General features: G+C 36.4%; 1 protein-coding gene across 2 annotated transcripts in view; it reads right to left on the reverse strand.

Annotated features, from left to right (window-relative positions):
- The window catches only part of COPS2 (COP9 signalosome subunit 2), a 52,527-nt gene extending 35,889 nt beyond the window's left edge, over positions 1-16,638 (reverse strand). The window contains exon 1 of one of the 2 annotated variants that reach the window (XM_012545329.3): positions 16,330-16,638. In XM_012545329.3, the coding sequence (XP_012400783.2) occupies positions 16,330-16,383 (54 nt within the window). In that variant the 5' untranslated portion in view covers positions 16,384-16,638. The remainder of the gene's footprint in view (positions 1-16,329) is intronic. The other variant, XM_012545331.3, reaches the window with a different exon arrangement.
- Between the last annotated feature and the right edge of the window lie 7,705 nt (positions 16,639-24,343).

Genomic DNA, 24,343 nt, shown 5'->3' on the forward strand with positions numbered 1-24,343 from the left:
CATGAATATCCTTTATCAAACATTGTGTCCTAATTTTTGGTTCTGTAGAATAAAAATGTGAAAAACAGTATAATCTTCAAATAGTTTAACATGAGAAAATACAGTTCTGGTATAGATATAGTCCAGTTTCTCTTACTGGAAATGTAAGGTTTATTTGTAAATGTCAAAACCCTTTTTGAACTCATTTTCTGCAGGTCTTGGGATTGTTAATAAATTATCTATTTCACACATATGGTAGTTTCTTTTTTGTAAGTTTAATTTTGTGTTCAGGCTTTAAAGGTATCCCTTATCCTAGAATTATAAGATCTGGTAAACAAATATGCATTCTCTTTATTTTATACAATTAAATATTGTACTCTTTTGACCATCTTTAGAGTAAAATAATCCAAATTCTTTTTTAAAAAGCTATTTATGCTAAACTTAATATTTAATCAACTTAAGTCAATCAATCATAAACATTCATTAAACATCTACTATTGTGTCAGATACTATGCTAAGTGCTGGGGATACAACAAGAGGCAAAAGATAGTCCTTTTCCTTAAGAAGCTCATAATCTAATGGGGAAAACAACTTGCAAAGAAATACATACAAAGAGTTTTCTGGTTCTAAGTTGATAGAGAGAAGCCAAGAAATTACCTGAACTTTCCCTAGTTACACCTGGAAACAAAGAGTAAATCAAATCTCTGAAATAATTCTAGAGTAAGAGAATCCACAAAAACACAAAGTGAAACAATTTTCCTGTCCAAGATAACTTAGGACTTCAGGAAAGGCCTGACTCACTTGGGTAAAAGGGGAACAAGTCCCCGTGCAGACAGTGTTCAGACAAGTCAACGGGAAGCTCTCAGCCACAAAACAGAGCAGGAACTAAGCCCCATAGTCCAGGGTCAGCCTGCAAAACTACCAGCCCAGGAATCACAGGAACAACAGGCATAACTAGGCTGAGTCACTCTAATACGGTGGGTAAGCTGTCAGCCTCAGAGGCCCTGATGCAACAAGTCAATGAACAGGGCCCTGGCCTCCAGTGCAAGAAAATCTTGGAACAGTGCCCTACAGTGCCCTCTTTATCCCAGCAGCAGAGCTTAACTTTTAAAAATGAGCAAAAACCAAAAAAAGGACCCCAACCATAGAAAGCTACCATGGTGAGAGGAAAGATCCAAACACAAACTCAGAAGAAGACAACAATGAAACCTCAAAGGAGAACATGGATTGTTCTCAAGCCTAAAAAGTGCTCTTGGAAGAGCTCAAAAATGATTTTAAAAATCATATAACAGAGGTAGAAGAAAAACTGAGAAAAGAAATGAGTTATGCAAAAGAACTATAAAAAAAAAGTCAGCAGTTTGGAAAAAGAAAACACAAAAATATAGTGAAGAAAATAACTCCTTAAAGAATAGAACTGGCCAAATTGGAGGTGGGGGATGGAATTCACTGAAGAAAACAACTTCTTTAAAAATAGAACTGGTCAAATGAAAAAAGAGTTACAAAATCTAACTTTAGAACTGCCCTGATATTCTAGAACTAGAGGGCAAAATAGTCACTGAAAGAATAAATACACCGATCACCTACTGGAAGAGACCCCAAAATAAAAACTCCAAGGACTATGATAGCCAAATTCCAGAATTTCCAGGTCAAGGAGAAAATATTAAAAGCAGCCAGAAAGAAATAATTCATATGTTAAACAGACACTTTTAAAGGATCAGGTGGTCTTGGAATATGATATAAATAGGATGAAAGGAAATACAGCGAGTAATCATAATTGTCAATGTGAATGAGATGAACTCTCCCATAAAATGGAAATGGATAGCAGACTAGATTAAAAACAATGTAAGAATCCTACAATGTTTCTAAGAAACAGCTGAAGGAGAGTAGTGAAGGAAGTAAAGCTAGGTGGTGCAGTGGATAGAGCACCAGCCCTGAAGTCAGGAGGACCTGAGTTAAAATCTGGACTCAGACACTTAACACTTCCTAGCTGTGTAACCCTGGACAAGTCACTTAACCCCTTAATTGCCTCAAAAACAAACAAACAAACAAAAAAAACAAAAAAACAAATCAAAGGAGAGAAATACAGAGTAAAGATTAAAAAGCTAGAGGAGCAATCCTGATCTCATACAAAGCAAAAGCAAAAATGGATCTAATTTAAAAAATTAAAAAAAAAACAAAACAAAAACAAAAACCACATTCTAAAAGTTACCACAAGGACGTAATACCAATATTAAACATATATGATCCAACTAGTATAACATCCAAACTCTTAGAAGTTGAATGAGTTACAAGAAAAGACAACAAAACTGTACCAGTGGGAACGTCAACTTCTCCCTCTCAGAACTAGATAAATTTAACTACAAAATAAACAAGAAGTTATGGAGGTGAAAGATGAATAGAATTTTAGAAAAATTAAAGATCTCTGGAGAAAACTGAATGGATATAAAAAGGGATATATCTGTTTTTCAGCAGTACATGCCACTTCACAAAAAGTGATCCCATATTAGGGCATAAAAACCTCACATTTAAATGAAGGAAGAAATATTAAATGTATCCCTTTCAGATCATGAAGTAATAAAAATCACATGTAATAAAGGGCCATGGAAAGACTGATTAAAAATTAATTGGAAACTAAATAATCTAATCATAAAGAATTCTAAAGGGGTCAAACAACAAACTATAGAAACAATAATTTCATCAAAGAAAACGACAAGACAACATACCAAAATTTATGGAATGCAGACAAAGCGGTACTTCAGGGAAATTTTTTATTTCTCAATGCTTACACAAATAAAAATTTAAAAAAGCAGATCAATGAATTGAGCATTCAATTTAAAAAGCTCGAAAAAGAGCAAAGTAAAAATCTGCAATTAAACATCAAATCAGAAATTCTGAAAATCAAAGGAGAGATTAATAAGAAAAACAAAGTTTACAAAGTATGTTTCAATCTACATTAAAATTCTATCAGTTCTTTCTCTGAAGATAAGACAGCATTTTTCTTCATGGGAAATTGTTTTAGGTCATTGTACTGCTGAAAAAAATAGGTTATTCACATTTGTTCATTATACTATATTGTTGTTACTGTGCAAAATATATAAAAAACTAGTAAACTAATAAACTAAGCTCTTTTATGAAAAAAAAAAAGATAAATCTTTGGTTAATTTGAATTTTTTTTAAAGAAGATAATCAAAAATAAAGAGGAGATTAAAGCAATAATTAAGAGCCCTTTTGCCTAACTGTATGCCAGTCTGGTGATTGAAATGAAATGGATAACTATTTACAAAAATATAAATTTCCCAGATTAACAGAAAGGAAACAAATTATTTAATTTTGTTAAAGTTTTGGAAAAAAATATCGAATAAATCATCAGTGAACTCCCTTGGATCTCTATGGCCAGATGGATCTGCAAGTGAATTCAACCAAACATTTAAAGAATAATTAATTCCCATACTATATAAAAAACTTGAAAAATGGATAGAGGAGTCCTACCAAACTTCTTTTTATGACACAAATACCTTACTGATACCTAAATCATGAAATCAAAATAAAGAAAATTACAGACCAGTTTCCCAAACGAATATTGATGGAAAATTTTTTTTAAATAATAGAAAAAAAGATTACAGCAATTTATGACTAAGATAATATACTATGACCAGGTGGGATTTATACCAGGAATTCAGGGCTAGTTCAATATTAGGAAAACTATTAACATAATTGATTATATCAATAACAAAAAACAATAGAAATCATGTATCTCAACAGATGGAAAAGGTTCTGACAAAATACTGCACTTATTCCTATTAAAAACAGCTGAGAATGGATAAATGGAACTTTTCTTAAAATGATAAGTTTTATCTATCTAAAACTATCAACAACCATTATCTGTAATAAGCTGGAAGCCTTGCTATCAGAGATGAAACAAGGATATCCATTATTACCACTACTATTCAATATTGAAGTAAACATGTTAGCTGTAGCAATAATAGAAGAAAAAATAAATTGAAAGAATTTTAAGTAGGCAATGAGGAAACAAAACTACCCCTCTTTGCAGATCATATGATGATATACATAGAGAATACTAGAGAATTAACTCAAAAATACCTAAAACAATTATCTTTAGCAAAATTACAGGATATAAAATAGATGCACATAAATCATAAACACTTCTTATGTTACCAACAAAACCCTAAAAATAGTGAAAATCCATTTAAAATAATTGTAGATAATATAAAATATTTGGGAATCTACAAACCCAGAATTACATAAACACATTTACAAAATACTTTTCACATGAAATAAAGTCAGATCTGGAAAAATATCAACTGCTGACTGGTAGGCCAACTTAGTATAATAATAATTTTTAAAAGACAATTCTAACTAAATTAGCTTAGTTATTACCATACCAATGGTAATAAACTACCAAAAATTATTTCATATAGCTAGAAAAAATAATTACAAAATTCATCTGGAAGAATATCAAGAACTGAAAATTGAATGGATGCCCATTATTTGGAGAATGGCTGAATAAATTATGGTATATGAGTGTTATGGAATATTATTCTTTAAGAGACGATCAGCAGTATAATTTCAGAGAGGCCTCGAGAGACTTACATGAACTGATCTAAATGAAGTGAGCAGAACCAAGAGAACATTGTACACAGCAACAAGTTTATACAATGATTAATTTTGATGAGTGTGGCTCTTTTCAACAGAGGTAATTCAGACCAGTTCCAATGGTCTTGTGATGGAGAGAGCCACCTGCACCCAAAGAGAAGACTGGAAACTGAGTGTGGATCACAACATAGCATTTTCATTCTCTTAATATTTTTTTCTTTTTCATCTGATTTTTCTTGTGCAGCTTGATAATTGTGGAAATATACAAGAATTGCACATGTTTAACATATATTGTATTACTTGCTGTCTAGGGGAAGGAAGAAAGAAAAAAAAAATGGAACACCAAGTTTTGCAAGGGTAAAGGTTTAAAACTATATATGTATTTTAAAAATAAAAAGCTTGGGGCAGCTATTTAGTACAGTGGATAGAGCATAGCCCTGAAGTCAGGAGGACCGGAGTTCAAATGTGACATCAGGCAGTTAACACTTTCTGGCTTTGTGACCAAGTCACTTATCTCCACTTGAGGGAGGAAGGGAGGGAGGGCGGGAGGGAAGAAGGGACAGAAGAAGAGAAAAGAAAAAGCTTTATTTTAAAAAAAGAATATCAAGGCAATCAGTGAGAAAGAAAAAAAAAAGCAAAGGAAAAAAGCCTGGTTATATCAAATCTGAAATTATATTATAAAAGCAGCAATCCATCAAAATTATGTGGTACTGGCTAAGAAACATAATCTCGATAGAAACAAATCAATGAAATGGATTAGGTATACAAGAGAGTTGTAAATGACTTTTTCTAACAAAAATTGCTGGGAAAACTGAAAAACAGTATGGCAGAAACTAATAACAGACCAACATTTCACACCTAAATCAAGCAAGGTCAAAATGAGTATAATATTTAGACATAAAGAGTGTTGCCATAAGCAACATAGGAAAACAATAAATAGTTTACCTGTCAGATTTGTGAAGAAAGGAAGAATTTATGACCAAGCGATAGAGAACATTATGAAATATAAAATGAATAATTTGGTTACATTAAATGAAAAGGGTTTTACACAAACAAAACCAATGCAACCAAGATGGAAAGGCAATCAGAAAGATGGGAAGTAACTTTTACATAAAAGCCTCATGTCCCCAAATAAAGAATTGAGTAAATTTTTTTATTTCCTCCCCATCCCCTCCCCTAAATGGCAAGCAATCTAATATATTTTATACATGTTAAATTATATGTTAAATTCAGTATGTGTAAACATATTTATATAATACTCATTGTACAAGAAAAATCAGATCAAAAAGGAAAGAAAATAAGAAAACAAAATGCAAGTGAACAACATCAAAAAGAAGGATGTTATGTTGTGATACACATTCAATTCCCAGTCTTCTCTCTGGGTGTAGGTGGCTCTCTTCATCACAAGATCATTGGAACTGGCATCAATTACCTCATTGTTGGAGTCATGTTCATCAGAATTGATCATCGAATAATATGGATCATTTCACTTTGCATAAATTCATGTAAGTCTCTCCAGGACTCTCTAATCATCTTCCTGATCATTTCTTATAGAATAATAATATTCTATAACATTTGTATACCATAACTTATTAAGCCATTCTCCAACTGAGGGGCATCCATTTTGAACTGAGTAAAATTTATAATACAAGTCATTCCCCAATTAATAAATGATCAAAGGATATGAACAAGCAGTTTTCAAATAAAGAAATTAAAACCATCTGTAGTCATAGTAAAAATGCTCTAAATCACTATTAAGGAAATGCAAATCAAACAATTCTGAGATACCACCTTATATTTATCAGAATGGCTCATATAATAGAAAAGAAAAATGACAAATGTTGGAGAGCATATGGAAAAATTGGGACACTAAAGCATTACTGGTAGAGTTGTGAACTGAACCAACTATTTTGGAAAGCAGTCTGGAGCTATACTCAAAGGGCAATCAAGCTGATTATATAACCTTTGATGCAAAATTGCCACTAATAGGTTTTGTATGCTAAAGAGATCATAAAAGGGGAAAAAATAACTCTGTACAAAAATACTTTTGTGGTGGCAAAGAAATGGAAATTGAGGGGAATGCCCATACACTGGGAAATGACTGAGCAAGTTGTGGTATATGAATGGAATGGACTGCTACTGTGAGCAGGTAGATTTCAGAAAAACCTGTAAAGACTTACGCGAACTGATACTGACTGAAGTGAACAGAATCAGAGCACTATACCCAGTAATAGCAAGGCTGTGTAATGATCAACTATGACTGATTTAGCTCTTCTCAGCAATACAGTGATCCAAGTCGATTCCAAAAGACTGGAGATGGAAAATACTATTCAGGATAGAGAAAGAACTATGGAGTCTGTATGCTTATCAAAGGCATACTATTTTAACTTTTTTTATTTTTTCATGGCTCTTCCCTTTTTTCTTTCTTCTTTCACAACATGACTAATGGAAAAATGTTTGTTGTTGTTTGTCCTTCGTTCTCAGAGGAACAAGACATCATGTGATGCCATGACAAGCAAGTGAATTGGATTTAAGTGAGGGAGGGCTGTGTAAGATCACCTGCCTCACCTACTCTCCAGAGCCATCTAGGTCCAGTAATCAGATACAGATCAGGACAATTGGAGATGACCTTGGATGCCAGTGGGAGAGCTTGGTCTTTTAAAGATAAGGTCTTTTAACAGCTCTCAGTTTGACTAAGGCTACACCCACATAGTGATGAAGACTAGGTAGAAACTGAGATAGCCTCTTTCACCTAGTCAAAAACCCCCAAAACCCAAATAATTAAATAAATGTTTAACATAACTATGTATGTATAACCTATATTAGATTGCTTGCTTTCTTGGAAAGAGTAGAGGCCAGAAAAAATTTGGAACTCAAAATTTTATTAAAAAAAAAAAAAAAAAAAAAAAAGGAATACTGAAAATTATCTTTGTGTAACTGGAAAAATTTAAATTTTCGAATTTTATATATGTATGTGTATATATACAAACACACACCAGCATTCTCTTTTAAAATTTAAAATTTAAAAATATTCCCATTCACTTTTATATAATTGGAGTTAGACTGTGGTTATTGCATATTCTATTCTTCTGGTTCTGTGTTGTTTTACATTATTTAATATAAAGGTCTTTCTATATTTCTTTTTATTCCTCATGCAAGTTATCTTAACTGTTCTATAGTATTTAACCTCATAAATGTGAAATTTAACCCTTCTTTTATTGTTGGACATTTGAGTTATTTCCAGTTTTTTCCACTACAAATAATGATTTAACATATATTTTAACACATTTAACAAGTATTGGACTACCTGCCATCTAAGGGAGAGGGGTGGAGGGAAGGAGGAGATAATTTGGAACAGAAGGTTTTTCAAGAGTCAATGTTGAAAAATTACCCATGCATATGTTTTGTAAATAAAAAGCTTTAAAAAAATTACAAATAATGATGCTATTAAAAAAAGAACTTTTACAAAATAGCTTAAAGCTGGGCATGATTGTACATAGTGTATTCCTAGTTATCTAAAAGGCCAAGAGCTTACATGGGCAGCAGGATGTCTGTACTCAGAATGAAATCAGTACAGGGAAAAAGGAGAGTAAGAAGACCAGTTCAGATTCAGGCAGGAAAAGCAACAGGGCAAAATTTCTAGGCTTATCAGAGTGGGACCCAGTAATGAGAAGCCACTTTATTTCTAATCTGACTCAAAACAGAACCATTTCTTGGGGAGTGATGGGTGAGAAATAGAGAGAAATAAAAATTCAGCTCTTCAGTGTATATTCCCAACCATAGAACCTCATCTTCTAAATTTGTTCTGCTATAACAGTTCTCTCCCCTGCCAATCATTTAATTAATGTGCTTTTAGTTAGTGCAAGTTTTACAAATTTATAATTATGTTCCATATTTACAACTCTTAGTATTTGTTACCAAGTTATTTTATGATTTTTTTTAAATTAAAATAATACCATTGGTGAATTATCTGTACTGAAATTTGACTACAAGCTGTTATGATTTAATGAAGTTGCCAGGTACTTCCAATGTTAAAATCTGAAAATGATTCAGTATCAGTGTGTACTATGGCAAATTTTTTTTTTTTTTGGTCAATTGGGGCTAAGTGACTTGCCCGGGGTCACACAGGTAGGATGTAGTAAGTGTCTGAGACCAGATTTGAACTGAGGTCTTCTGACTTCAGGGCTGGTACTCTATCAACTGCACCACCTAGCTGCCCCATACTATGGCAAATTCCAAAAAATATGTACTGAATCATATAATAAGGTTCCAATGTATTAGTGCAATGCCTGTAAGTTGAAAGCATTAAATGCTGATAATTTTTATTCAAATAAATGCAAATAACTATCAAGAAAGTACAGCAATCTAACAGAGTGTTTGCTAGTATTTTTCTTGTATAAAATATTTAGCATGTTTTTCAAAATACTTTTTCATTCACTTTTTAAAAAAAGTTGAGTTGGTGATATATTACATACTTTATCAGGTGGGGTGAATCTTATGAAAAATCAGGTTTCATCTTGTTAACAGTGTCATCAAAGAAAATCATTTTTCTACATATTGAAGATTAATCTCTAACGTTGACTTTTTCTGGATCTTTTCTATGTCCATCATGCAGGGTACCACTATAAATAATGGGATCAGTTAAAAAATGTACACTAAAAAACAAACCACAAAGAGCAATGGCTAAATCTGTGCCAAGTATTCTGCTAAGAGCTTGAGAATATAAAGGGTTTAACATTTTTAGCTTTCAAGCAGCTCACAGATGAAGGAAACACCACAAATAATTACATACAAACAAGACACACATACATACACACAATAAGTTGGAGATAATAAACAGAGACAAGGCACTAGAATTAATAGAGACCTGGAAAGGTTTCTAGTTAAAAATAGGATTATAACTAGAATTTGAAGGAGGCCAGGAGACAAGAATTAGGGCAGAGAATTCCTGGAATGGTGGACAGCTAGTTAAAATGCATCCAATAGAGAGATGGAATGTGTGTGTCTTGGGGGAAGAGGGTAGAGGTTGGAGGAACAATTAAAATATAAGAAGTCAGGAGGGGATCAGGTTACAAAAGACCTTGAATGCCAAAAAAATTTATAATTGATCCTAGAGGTGAGAAGGAGCCACTGGAATCTCTGTGCCCAACAGGGAGGTGGACAAGATCGGATCTACAATTTAGGAAAATCAATTTGATGGATTAGTGGAGAGAAACCTGAGGAAGGAAAACCAATCAGAAGGCTATTTCCACAGACCAGATGTGAGAGGATTAAGAGCCTGAACTAGGCTGGTAGTAGTGTTAGAGAACAGAAGGGGGAATATAAGAGACTTTTTTTTTTTTTTTTTTTTTTTTTTTAACAAAGCTAGAAAGCAAAGGACTTTAGCAACAGACTGGATGGTAAGAGAGGAGTTGAGGATAACCCTTCAGCATGTCTGTGTGACTGGGAAAACAGCTGATAGCAATAGCCACAGTAACAGGAATATTTGGGAAATTAAGAGAATATTTTCAGTTCTGGACTCCTTTGAGCTTTACAGTCTATAGGACGTACAATTCAAGATGTCTAAAAAGGAGCTCACTTATCCAAATAGCAATTCCTATTTAGATAGTGTTTTAAAGATTTCTCACTTTCTTTAACATCAGTTTTGTAAATTAGGTGGTGTTACCCTTATCCCAACTTAGCACAGTAAGAAACTGAGGTTCAAAGAAGTTGTGACTTGCTCAGAGCACACAGCTATTATCAGAACTCCTTCTCTTGATTCCACAGCCAGTGCTTTTTCCATTACACCTTGGTAGGTAACCAAGAGAGCTAAACTTGCAGTCCTAAGTCTTGAGTTTAAATCCCACTTCTGCCATTTACTTCTATGTTCTTGCTCCAAGTAACCTTTCTAGGCTTCAGTGTCTTAATTTTTCAAAATGAGAGCGCTAAATAAGATGACTTCCAATGTCTCTTCCAGATGTAGGCTGATGCTGATTCTATGAAGCCATAATGCCCTTATTTCAACAATGTTTTCTTTACTTAAAAATTTCTTCAAAAAATGTACCAAACAAAAACTTCTCTTTGTTTCATAGTCATAACGCTTAATGGGATGCTTATTCACTAGTTTTGGCTTTGAACCAATTTCAGATATTTCAAAAAATTAAAATCATTTCCAAAGTATGAAGACTCACTAGTAATTCAAAAGAACAGACAGCCAATGCTGAAAAATACTCTGAATTAAATGTTCACAGGTCACAGATTTAGAGTGCAAAATGATTTCAGGCTACCTAATTTAATCTTTTCATTTTAACAATGTGGAAAATCAGATCTAGAGAGCTTGAATGGCCTGCACTAGGGTCACAGAGCTATTGGAGTAATAGAGCTAAGCATAAAACCCAAGTCTTCTGACTACAGGTCTAATATTCTTTCTACTGCACAATGCTACCTCTCTAAATGTTTTCTAAAAAAAATTTAGCTTTGGCAGAATTACTAAAACATGTGCCTTCCAATATGATTATTATAAAGGGAATAATACCATTCTCCATAGATACTTAAAAAAAAATCTGTCACACCTTAACATTTATAGTCATACTTCTTTGACATAATATAAATTTAATCCTACACACATCTTAAGAATGACCATACCACATGTTTATATCAGGATACAATATTTTTTGTTTTGCAGCAATGTTCTTCTTTATGATACCCGACACTTAACTGAGCTTTTATAACTATGGCATGATAGTAGGCCTTTGTCCTTTGGAAACTATCTCCAATGACTCTAGGTTCCTAATCTGGATCATGGTAGCTAATTCAGGGCCTCTCATTTTACCTGGAGAGTTTGAATTTTTTATCCTCAAATGGACTAAACACTTTTCTGCCACTTCTCTGTTTGAGAATAATCTCTTATTCCATTTCCATCAAATTGGATCTTCTCAGTCCAAAACACTATTATCTGCTAAATTAAACTTATGTCCTTATTATAACATTAGAGATCAATCTCCAGTATATAGAAAAATAATTTTCTTTGATGGCATTGTTAACAAGAGGTGAAACCTGATTTTCATAAAGTTCACCCCATATGATAAAAGTATGTAATATCTCCTACTCAACTTTTTTTAAAAAGTGAATGAAAAAGTGTTTTGAAAAACATGCCAAATAATTTTATACAAGAAAATTACAAGTAAACACTAACTAGATTACTATACTTTCTGGATAATTTTTATTGAAATAAGTGCACATAGCAAAATAACTACATGGACATGTATACATATGTAGTATTTAACATATACTTTAACATATTTAACATGTATTGGTCTACCTGCCATCTGGGGGAGGGGGTAGGGGAAGGAGGGGAAAAACTGGAACAAAAGGTTTTGCAACTGTCAATGCTAAAAAATTACATATCTTGTAAATAAAAAGTTATAATAAAAAAAAATGCACATAACTATCAGCATTTAATGCTTACAACTTACAGGCACTGCACTAACACAGTGGAACTTTATTATATGATTCAGTACTGCTTGGAATTTGCCATAGTACACAGTTGTACTGAATCCTGTTCAGAGTTTAGTATTAGAAGTACCTGGCAATTTCATTAAATCGTAATAGCTTGTAATCAAATTTTGGTACAGGTAATGTACAGGTAATGGCATAATTTTAATTAAAAGAAAAATCATAACTTTGTAACAAATATTGAGAATTATAAATATGGAACATAGCTATAAATCTGTAAAACTTGCACTAACTTAAAGCATATTAATTAATCAATCCCCCTTTCTTTCCCTTCTTCCTATTGCTGCTCTTCAGATTACAAGGCAAAGAAACATGTATCAGCCAATGAGAAATACCACACTCCCGTGAAAATCAAATAGGATCATACTAGAAAGAAGAGATAAAATATATTGAATTTCTTCTAGGCTTAGGGCTTTTTTTTTTCCTTTTTAAAATTAAGCCTGTTTTCATTCCTTTTAAACTTTGGGTTCACAGACTGATGATTACTTTTATGAGTGATGCAATGATATAGTTTTAGATAAACACATCCCATTTTCTCAGATATTATTGTATGGCACTATATTTTCTAAATCTATCAGAATGACAGACTTTCGAAAAAGTAAAAAGTTTGGATTCACTAAATTCAGCTTACATTACCAGCCCTATATTCTATTCCTATTTCATACAGGGACCAGTGCATTACTTGTAGCAAATGTCCAAGGTGTGTGTTTGGAAATGGCCAAGTGGTATAGCATACTAAGAGTCCTGATGTGAAGATGAACAAAAATGACCAAGAGCTTTTGGTCTCACAGAGAAAATAAAAATAAGGAAACACTTTTATTCATCCCATACATCTAACTAGTTACCAAGTCTTTTATTTACATCACCTCTCTCGAGTATCCACTTAGGTGCTGTCTTCTCATTTTTACTTTCTTAACATCCTTCCTATAGATTACTGTAGTAGATTCATAGTCAGTTTTCCTATCTCAAACCTCTGTTCAGTCCAAGACATCCTCCACATAGATGTCCAACTGACTAGGAAACTGCAGAATTAATTATGGCAGTCACCCATCTTCAACAAATTCTAATAGCTCCTTATTACAGGAGGGGTCCTCAAACTACGGTTGGTGGGCCAGATGTGGCAGCTGAGGACGATTATCCCCCTCACCCAAGGCTATGAAGTTTCTTTATTTAAAGGCCCATAAAACAAAGTTTTTGTTTTTAGTATAGTCTGGCCGGACAGTGAACTGGCCCCCTATTTAAAAAGTCTGAGGATCCCTGACCTAGAGGATCACAAACTTTTGTTTGGCAATTAAAGCTTTTCAGAACTTGGTCCCTTTCTACTTTTACAGTATCTTTACACACAATCCACTCTCATTCATTTTGGCCTGTTTGCTGTTCCACAAATACAGAAGTTCTATCTCTAATTTCTTGTGCCTTTGGACTGACTTCATCATTCCTTGAAGGCATTCCCTCCTCACATTTAGGATTCCTGGTGGTTTCCTTTAAGACTCAGATTAAGTGCTATCTTTAATAAGAAGCCTTTTCTAGTGTACCCCAGTTGGCAGTTTAAATTCTTTCCAAAACTTGTTAGTACTAACTTTGTACATATTCTGTATATTCATAAATGTCCATCTAGGTGGCACAGTGGACGAAGTGCTGGACCTGAAATCAGGAAGAAATCTTACTGATTTAAAATCTGGCTTCAGATACTTACTATTTGTGTGACCCTAGGCAAGTCACTTAACCCTCTATGCCTCAGTATTCTCATCTGTAAAATGAGTTAGAGAAGGCAATGGCAAATTACTTCAATATCTTTGCCAAGAAAAATCTCAAATGAGGTCATGAAGAGTCAGACATGACTAACTAACAATATATAAATATATGTGTGTATATACATATTGCCTTTACCTTAAGAATATAAGCTCCTTGAGGTTAAGTGATTTTTTCACTTTATCCAGGTTGTCAGAGGTGTTAAAAGAAATGAATGCTTGTTGATTGAAAAATTTTAAAAGACATTCCATTTCATTACACAAGGTCAAGAAAACTAATTCTAAAAATTTGCTCCCCAAATCTGAATGTTGTTATATTTTGTATTCTAGTTTGCACCTCTATTTCAAGGTTGAAAAATAGGGCAAAGTTCAAGTATCTTATATTTAATCAAAAATCTTGTTGAAAACAACTTGTCCACCTAGAGATGATAAGAACAATCTCATCATTACTATACAAATTCTCAAAATGACTAAGTTAATCATAGAATTATGAGCTATGAACTAGAATAAAAACTTTTATTTCTAAATTCTTTTTTTGGTAGAAGAGTCAACAGAAGCAAGCAAGCATTTGAGAAACTATATCAAGGCTTTTAAACTTTAGGGATACACGAATTCATAAGATGGGGGCAAATCACAATTTTCATTGACTTTTAATTGAAATTTAGAATTTCCTCCGATTATGAAAATCATTATTCTGAGAAGAGGGATACAAATTTCAAACCACCAAAAGAGTTGTTACATGGAAAAGGCCATTGTTCTATTAAGAAGCGATCTGATAAAAAGCAGATTCAAAAAAAAAAAAAAAAAAAGTAACTATATTTAAAGAATTAACAACAATTTCTTAGGGAACTGATTTTATTATCATTATTTTTGGAAATGCATATGTACTTGATTTTCCTACAATGATGGAAGAAGTATAGTAATGTTAAGTGATTTAGTTGGAAAACTGAGGTTCAAACCTTGCCTCTATTAAGTTATTGTTGGGGGTGGTGGTCTTGGTTTCCTCATCTATAAACTGAGAACACTGAACTAGATGGTCTAAAGGATCCCTTTCAGTTTTAAATCTATAATCTTCCAATTAAATATTTGCAAATATTATACTAAATAATGCACAAGTCATTCAAGTATCAGAATATCTAGAAACTTAATAAAAAATAACTTTTAAAGACTTCATCAACTCTCATTCATAGCAGTCCCCCATATCCCTGACACAACTGCTAATTTAAAAAAAAAAAAAAAAGCAAGATACTGAGTGCAAATAAAATAGGTTTTACCTCTGTACAGAAAGCCATTCGTTAACTTAAGATATTTTATTAAGATCTCATATAGCCATTTTTACACATGTGGTAGGCAAAAAAACCCAAATCCCCGTCTGTAACTACATCAGTCCGTATTCAGGCCACAAGCATTTATGAAGGGTCTGCTAAGCGCCAGGTACTGTGCTAAGGAACTTCACAATTAAAAACAAGGGTGAAGCAACAGCTAAGAAAACCAAGTGCAACAAGCACCATACACACGTAATAAGCATCAACAGCAAAGCAGCCCAGCTAGCGGATTCCAACTCTTTCTCCTTATTCCCCAAATCAGATTTCCTTCTCTAACAGTAAAGTGTATTAAAACTTTACAAAGTTTTACTTTATATTTCAGACCTTTTCCGAATTACTTCTTTGGTCTTTCTTAGTCATTATAAGAATTCGTCTGGGTGAAGATTTTCTGCCCCGTTGATACTTTTTACTAAGAATCCTGGGAATGTTTAAGTCAAGAAGGGGAAGACGAGAGATGATCCCCCCCATTTGTAAGTAAAAACAAAACATCCCCTGCTTTTCTCTTCATCCAAGGTGAGAAAAGGAAGGATTCCTTAAATTTATATTCCTTCTTTTTAGGGGATCGAGAAGAGAGGGACGATGGCTCTTCCGACCTCTCCACCTGCACCGCTCCCCCAGATTCAGCCTGTCCCTGAAAGACCCCACTATTCCCGCATAAGATGCCCCAAGGGGCACCCATGGTTTGGCTCGGCGACCGCTGCCCAGTTCTCTCCACCCTTGAGTCCCCGGGGGGAGGGGAGCGGAGGGGCCCGGGCCGGGCCGGGCCTGAAAGGGCAACGCTCGGGCCTAGGCGGCCGCGCCGGCCCCGAGGCGGCTCGCGCGGGCGCGCGGGAGCGGGCGGAGCGCGGCTCGGCCCGGCCGGCGTTGGCAGGCCCGGCCGGGCGAGGGCCAGGGGCGCGGGACAGGCTACCCTCGGCAGCCCCTCCGCACCCGGCGTCCCGTCCCTCTCGGCCCTCGTCCGTCCTTCCCTCCTCCCGCCGGCCGGGGGAGTCGGGCCAGCGCCGGATGCGGGGAGGGGGCGGAGGAGGTAAACTCGTCCTGTCACTGCATCCGGAGAGCCTGGAAGGGGGACGCGCTCGGAGGGGGCGAGGCCGCGGCCGCGGCCGCTCCGGCCCTAGGAGCCAAGCGCTGCCTCCAGCCCCGTGTACCCGTCCCCAGCGCCTCACCAGGTCGTAGTCCTCCTCATCATCGCACATGAAATCATCCTCCATGTCAGACATCTTGGCCGGGAGGGGGGGAAGGGAAAGGGGGGAGGAGAAACTGGAGACGACCTCCTCCCACAATCCTCCGCGCGGAGCGGAGTCACCCCCTTCTTCCTCCGCGCCGCCCTCCTTGTCGTCCAAGTGAGGAGCAGGAGGTTTCCGTGCGGAACGGACGTGCTTAGAGCTGAGGTGGTCCGCTACGACATTGAAAGGGAGCGCGCAGCCACTCTGCCCGCCCTTCCTGCGAGGCGGTTGGTGCCTTAGCAACTTGCCCTAGCGACTGAGCCTAGCAACGGCGGGATCCGGCGGCCGGAAGCCTGGGCTGCGGAAGCCACGGGAGGGTTTTTGGAAACTTGACAAGCCTCCCGAGCCGGGTCCAGCATCAAGGCGGAGGGAAAAGCCTTTGCCCTTCATTGCCTGAGAGGTTGAGGACAGTCTCGATAGGCTGGTGAAAGTAGAAGACTAGCAAGGCCTTGGAAAAAAGGCTCCTTTTCCCCTCGTGTCTACCGTCTTCCCAGCTTCTTGGGAGAGCTCGCGTGGTACTGGCAGAGAAAAACCTTTAAAAAGCAGATGCCTCATAACGCAGGGTGCGCGTCTCGTGGCGGTTGTACTGTTGGCGCTGACGCTTTCTTAGCTTTAGGCTCGGATGCTTCTCGTTTTTATCACCTCCTCGGGACGACTGCAATAGCCTTCTGTTAGGTCACCCTTGCTCAAGTCACTCCCCGGTTCATCTTCTCAGCGGTCACAACGATCTTTGTATAATGAAGGTCTGATCGTGTCTCTTCCACTCGCCCCGTCCCATCCCGCCCCCGGGCTCTTATTTAGTCAACTCTAGTGATCCCTTCCTGAGCAACTACTCTGCACTCTGTCTTCTCTGAGAGCTGGCTGGGGCAGGGGGGTTGTCAGTCAAGCAAGGAACGAATAGACGCTTATTCGGCATCAATTTTGTGCTGAGTGAACGGTGCTAGGTTTGGGGAGGCAGAGATTTTATATGTGTGTGTGTGAGTGTGTATGTGTATATACATATATGCGTATGCACTTATTTGCATACACACAAACACATAAATACACACCAGCGTATGGACAGATAATATCGTTGTATCTTTCCGAAAGCCCGCGCTGATCCTCAGGTCTTACATTCTCCCCAGGGGAACGACATACACACATGCCTGAACACAAAATAGAGAGCGTCCCAAAGTCTTACTTGCTGTTTTATGCTTTTATAGCTTTTTGGCAATGCATATATCTGGAACTTGACATCTCTTAAGATATTTTATTTTCAGCATGTCCCAAAGTGAACTCATTGTCTTTCTCCAAAATCTTTCCCACTTTGTGATTTCCATATTATTGTTGAGGGGTCCTCTCGCAGGCATCTGTGTTTACAGCCTCTGTGTCATCTTCAACTTCATCTTCATCTTCATCTTCATCTCTTCATTCTGGAAAAGCTTAAACCAAGTCCTGTCACTTCTACTTTTATAAGATCTCTCATTTATATTTCCTTTTATCCTCTGACATTGCCACCACTCTGGTGGAAGTCTTTATCGCCTCCTCCGGACTATTGCAATAGCCTTCTGTTTGGTCACTCATACTCAACTAACTCCCCACTCCCAAGTCCATCTCCTCAGCAATCAAAACGATCTTTCCACAATGAAGGTCTGATACATCGTCTCTTCTACTTGCCCCATCCCAACCTCCCCCTGTGATCAACTTGTGATTCCTCCATGATCTGGCCCCTTTCCTACTTTAAAGTTTTGTTTTTTTTCCTTTACATTCCATTCCTCAGGTACTCTCCATTCTAGGGACATTGGCCTTGTTGTTCCTCACAAACCATACTAATTCCCATGGTTTTCCCTTCCTGTCCCCCATGCCAGGAATTCTTCTCAGATTCTTAGCTTCCCTGTCTTAAGTCTTGAGTCCCTCCTTTTCCAAGAAGTCCTCCTTAATGCTAGTGCCTTCCCTTTGTTATCTCTATTTTATCCTGTCAGTATCTTGTTTGTATGTAATTATTTCACATTGTACCTCTCCCATCTCCAGACATCAAGGACTGTCTTGCCTTTCTTTGCATCCCCAGCTTTGGCACAGTGCTTGGCACATAGTAAGTACTTAATAAGTACCAAAAGATAATTTGGTAGGGATAGGCACTATAAGCTGTAGAGATCTGTAACTGTCTTCTGTAGGAACTGAGTTTTCTAAGGAAAGTAGGGATTCTAACAAGCAAAAGTAAGAAGGAAGGGCATTCCAGGCCATACACCAACTGGCTGTACAGAAGCCAAAGAAACAAAAGATAGAATGTTTTTGAAAATTGTATTTATTTTTTCTTTTTTAAAAAAAGCTTTTTATTTTCAAAACATTCACATAGATAATTTTCAATATTCACTCTTGCAAAACCTTGTGCTCTAAATTTTTTTTCCCTCCTGTCCCCCCATCCCCCAAACGGCAAGTAATCTGATATATGTTAAACATGTGCAGCTATTCTATACACACTTCCACAATTATCAGGCTGCACACATACACAAAAAATCACATCAAAAAGGAAAAAAAGTAAGAAAACAAAATGCAAGTAGACAGCAGAAATAGAGAAAAGACACTCAGTCCCCACAGTCCTCTCTCTGTACAGATGGCTCTCTCCATCACAAGACCACTGAATCACCTCACTGTTGAAAAGAGCCACATCTATCAAAATTGATCAAAAGATAAAATTTCAATATTTGAAGAAGAACATATAGGCCTGCTTATCTGGAAAGAAGAGTGAGTGATGGGGAGTAATGTATAATAGAAATATTAGAATATATAATCTAGAGTCAGATTATGAAAAAGTAATAGTATGTAGTGGTATAGATGTGGATTTGGAGTCTGGGAGATCTGGACTTGTAAATAGAGTGCTGGATCTGATTCACATCCAGCCTCAGGCAGTTCTCTGCTGTATGACCCTGACAAGTCACTGAACCCTGCTTGCCTCAATATCCTGAGCTGGAGAAGGCAAGGGCAAACCACTCCAGCACCTTTGGCCAGAAAACCCCAAGTGGGGTCACAGAAAATGGGAAAGACCTAACCACAAGATCTTGAGTTTAGATCTGAAATCCTACTAGCTGTGTGACCTTACACAAATCACTTCCTTTCTCTGAGTCTCAGTTCTCCCATCTGTAAAATGGGGACATTGGGCTTTTTGGTCTCTAAATCCCCTTCTGGTTCTTAATCCTATGCTTGCAGATCTTCCAGATAGAAATGGACTTTGTAGCCACCCTTCCACATTGCAATCTCATGGTAATCTTATTCCTTCAACAAAGTTTTATTGAGCAAATGCTCTCTAAAAAACTTTGAGTAGTTGACTATGAGGACAGTGACTCACTTCATCTCTCTTAGCCTGTTTTTATAGGTGTGAGGCCATGCATATCTAAAACACAGATAGAGCACATGGCTTTTGCTACATTCCAGTGAGAAGCCCTAAAACTGGATTAAAATGTAATTGGAAAATATTTAACAAAATAACAATAGAACATACATAATGTTAATTTGTAGTTTTCTTAAGTCAGTATGTGACCTTGAGGACTCCTGTAAGATTTAGTGGTGCCCTTTTAAAATTTTTTTTGTTATACATGTATATTAACTTTTTATTTTTTTATTTTATTTTTTTTAGGATGGAAATTATTTTAGTGTCATCTCACATTATTTAGTGTCATTTAGTGTCACCCTCGTCCTCAGGATGCTAGCAATTGTTGGTTTGGCTAGAGGATTCTGAAACACTGATTTTTCTTCCATTTCCTTTTTTTTTTTAAATTAATTAATTAATTTTTAAAAATTTATTTATTTAATAGTCTTTTATTTACAGGTTATATGCATGGGTAACTTTACAGCATTAACAATTGCCAAACCTCTTGTTCCAGTTTTTCACCTCTTACCCCCCACCCCCTCCTCCAGATGGCAGGATGACCAGTAGATGTTAAATATATTAAAATATAAATTAGATACACAATAAGTATACATGACCAAACCGTTATTTTGCTGTACAAAAAGAATCAGACTCTGAAATATTGTACAATTAGCTTGTGAAGGAAATCAAAAATGCAGGTGGGCATAAATATAGGGATTGGGAGTTCAATGTAATGGTTTTTAGTCATCACCCAGAGTTCTTTCTCTGGGCGTAGCTGGTTCAGTTCATTACTGCTCCATTGGAAATGATTTGGTTGATCTCATTGCTGAGGATGGCCAGGTCCATCAGAACTGGTCATCATATAGTATTGTTGTTGAAGTATATAATGATCTCCTGGTCCTGCTCATTTCACTCAGCATCAGTTCATGTAAGTCTCTCCAGGCCTTTCTGAAATCATCCTGTTGGTCATTTCTTACAGAACAATAATATTCCATAATATTCATATACTACAATTTATTCAGCCATTCTCCAATTGGTGAGCATCCATTCAGTTTCCAGTTTCTAGCCACTACAAAAAGGGATGCCACAAACATTCGTGCACATACAGGTCCCTTTCCCTTCTTTAGTATCTCTTTGGGATATCAGCCCAGTAGTAACACTGCTGGATCAAAGGCTATGCACAGTTTGATAACTTTTTGAGCATAGTTCCAAACTGCTCTCCAGAATGGTTGGATTCGTTCACAACTCCACCAACAATGCATCAATGTCCCAGTTTTCCCGCATCCCCTCCAACAATCATTATTTTTACCTGTCATCTTAGCCAATCTGACAGGTGTGTAGTGGTATCTTAGAGTTGTCTTAATTTGCATTTCTCTGATTAATAATGACTTGGAACATCTTTTCATATGACTAGAAATAGTTTCAATTTCTTCATCTGAGAATTGTCTGTTCATATCCTTTAACCATTTTTCAATTGGAGAATGGCTTGATTTTTTATAAATTAGAGTTAATTCTCTATATTATATTAACTTTTTAAAATACACATTTCTTTATGAATCATGTTGGGAGAGAAAAATCAGAACCAAAGGGAACAACTACAAGAGGAGAAAAAAAAGAATTGAACGTAGCATGTATTGATTTACATTCAATCTCCATAGTTCTCCCTGTATGCAGATGGAGTTTTCCATCAAAAGTTTATTGGGATTGCTTAGGATTACTGAACCACTGAGAAGAGCCAAGTGTTTCATAGTTGGTCATCACACTCTCTCACTGTTACTGTGTACAATGTATTCTTAGTTCTACTTGCTTTGCTCAGCATCAGTTCATGGCTCTTTTATTGTTTAAAATAGTTGCTTTTCTTAGAAATCTTTTGTATGTATTTAAAAACATGAGAAAAAGTTTAAATGTTTCACTTGACTGCTCAAGTAGTTTATGACACAGAAAAAAGTTAAGAAGCCTCAACTGCATAATCTCTTAGATTCTCACCCAGGATTCTGCTCTGCACCCTTATCCATACTCACCTCCTCTCAAAAGTCCTACTTTTTCTGCTTTTCTTCCTAAAGTGTTTCCCCAGCTCTGTTCACATGCTTCCTCCTCTTTGTAATAATCATAGTAACTTTTTCTTGGACTCTGCATAGCATTTATTTAAATTAAAAAAAAATTTACTAAATGCCTATTCTGTACAATATGCTATACCAGGTATGATGAGAAAAAAAAATTTAGAAACATCTTTGCCCTCAAGAAATTTATATTCCATTTGGAAGATAGGTTGTAGAAAGATAAGTAATTGTAAAAAATATACAATGTATTTTTCTGGGTGACAGCACTAATATCTGGGGATCATGGAAGGCCTATGTAGGAGGTGAAGTGAGAAAGGGGTATATTCTATTCATGAGAAAAGGAGAGGCACCAGATGGAATACTGTGTACAACAAAGACTCTAATTTGGCTGGAAAGTAGAATTTGTAAAGTGGAAAATCAACATTTGTTACAACCTCATTCTGTGAAGTTAAATATTAGACTTTTAAAAAAATTAATGTTTTGTGTTTAAAATTAAGGAAAATCAGTTTTTTTTCCTTCTTGTCTTCCTTTCTTCTCACTGCCATCCCCCCCCCCCCAAACCAATTGTGAAAGAAAAAGAAAGCCATTATTGATATAGAACAAAATTCAATATTGGACATGGCCAAAAAGGTGTTGTTTTTGTAGGTAGCTAGCTCCTATGATTGTTGTCCTTCATTCTCAATGACCAAAATGACATTACCATGTAAGAGTTGAATGTCTCTAGCTGTGGCTGATCAGACCAATTGAGTTTAGAATGCTCTGCCATAGATTGGATACAAATAGTCCATACTAACATTTCGGGTGGCCTCTCCAACTTTGCATCTCTCACTTTTCTTCTGAGCTACTTTAATTCTGTTTTGCTTGCAGAACATAATACCTTCTCTGATGAGGGCATGTCATGCTGAGTGGTCCTGTTTGGTGTCTTCTATGTCATATAATCAATTCTAAAGTTCTGACGGAGAGACCTTGAGAGTGTCCTTCTACTGCTTTTTACTGACCATCTTGTGAGCACTTGCTCTGTATGAGTTCTCCATAAAATCATCTTTTTAGCAAATGTACATTTGATGTCCTGACCTACTCGCTGGAGGATTTCAGTACCAGCTCGAATCCTGATCATGGGTGAGGAGTGAAGGGGCATAACTCACAAAGATAGTCAAACAGGAGGAGTTTGTTTATTCAAAATTCTCTTAGTCGATGACAGGAAAAAATAATGATGATTGTTGGAGGGGATGTGGGAAAACTGGGACATTGATGCATTGTTGGTGGAGTTGTGAATGAATCCAACCATTTTGGAGAATAGTTTGGAACTATGCTCAAAAAGTTATCAAACTGTGCATACCCTTTGATCCAGCAGTGTTACTACTGGGATTATATCCCAAAGAGATTATAAAGAAGGGAAAGGGACCTGTATGTGCCAAAATGTTTGTGGCAGCCCTTTTTGTAGTGGCTAAAAACTGGAAACTGAATGGATGTCCATCAGTTGGAGAATGGCTGAATAAATTGTGGTATATGAATATTATGGAATATTACTGTTCTGTAAGAAATGACCAACAGGATGATTTCAGAAAGGCCTGGAGAGACTTACACGAACTGATGCTGAGTGAAATGAGCAGGACCAGGAGATCATTATATACTTCAACAACAATACTATATGATGACCAGTTCTGATGGATCAGGCCATCCTCAGCAACGAGGATCAACCAAATCATTTCCAATGGAGCAGTAATGAACTGAACCAGCTACGCCCAGAGAAAGAACTCTGGGAGATGACTAAAAACCATTACATTGAATTCCCAATCCCTATATTTATGCACACCTGCATTTTTGATTTCCTTCACAAGCTAATTGTACAATATTTCAGAGTCTGATTCTTTTTGTACAGCAAAATAACGTTTTGGTCATGTATACTTATTGTGTATCTAAGTTATATTTTAATATATTTAACATCTACTGGTCATCCTGCCATCTAGGGGAGGGGGTGGGGGGGTAAGAGGTGAAAAATTGGAAAGAGGTTTGGCAATTGTTAATGCTGTAAAGATACCCATGTATATATCCTGTAAATAAAAGGCTATTAAAAAAAAAACCCAAAAAAACAAAATTCTCTTAGTCTTATATACTCTAATACACTTACATAAATATGGCACACTGTGCATGCGGGACCACACAAACAACTTGCTATTGTATGAAGATATTCCCTTGCTACTTTAGAATAATTCTGCTTTAATTACAACACAGGTTGTCAAGCCCTCTGACTTATCAGGAAGGCCGAGATGCCCTTAAGGTGATGGGGAGCCAAATCAATCAGGTCAGCAGGATTCCATTGGACTAAAGGAATTTATACCTCACCCAGGGTTCCCCACTATCTGTTACCCTCTATAATATGGAGTTCAAATAATGTGTTCAGAATTGTATTCACTACAGTAAAGTTGGAATGCTAGCTCAGTGTTTGGTATCTTATCCTGTTAGGTGATCTTTAAAATCTTCCTAAGACAAATCAAATAGAAGCATTTCAGTTTCCTGATATGGCACTGGTATAGTGTCTGGGTTT

This window comes from Sarcophilus harrisii, chromosome 2 (assembly GCF_902635505.1).
Source record: "Sarcophilus harrisii chromosome 2, mSarHar1.11, whole genome shotgun sequence".
In the NCBI taxonomy this organism is placed as follows: Eukaryota; Metazoa; Chordata; class Mammalia; order Dasyuromorphia; family Dasyuridae; genus Sarcophilus; species Sarcophilus harrisii.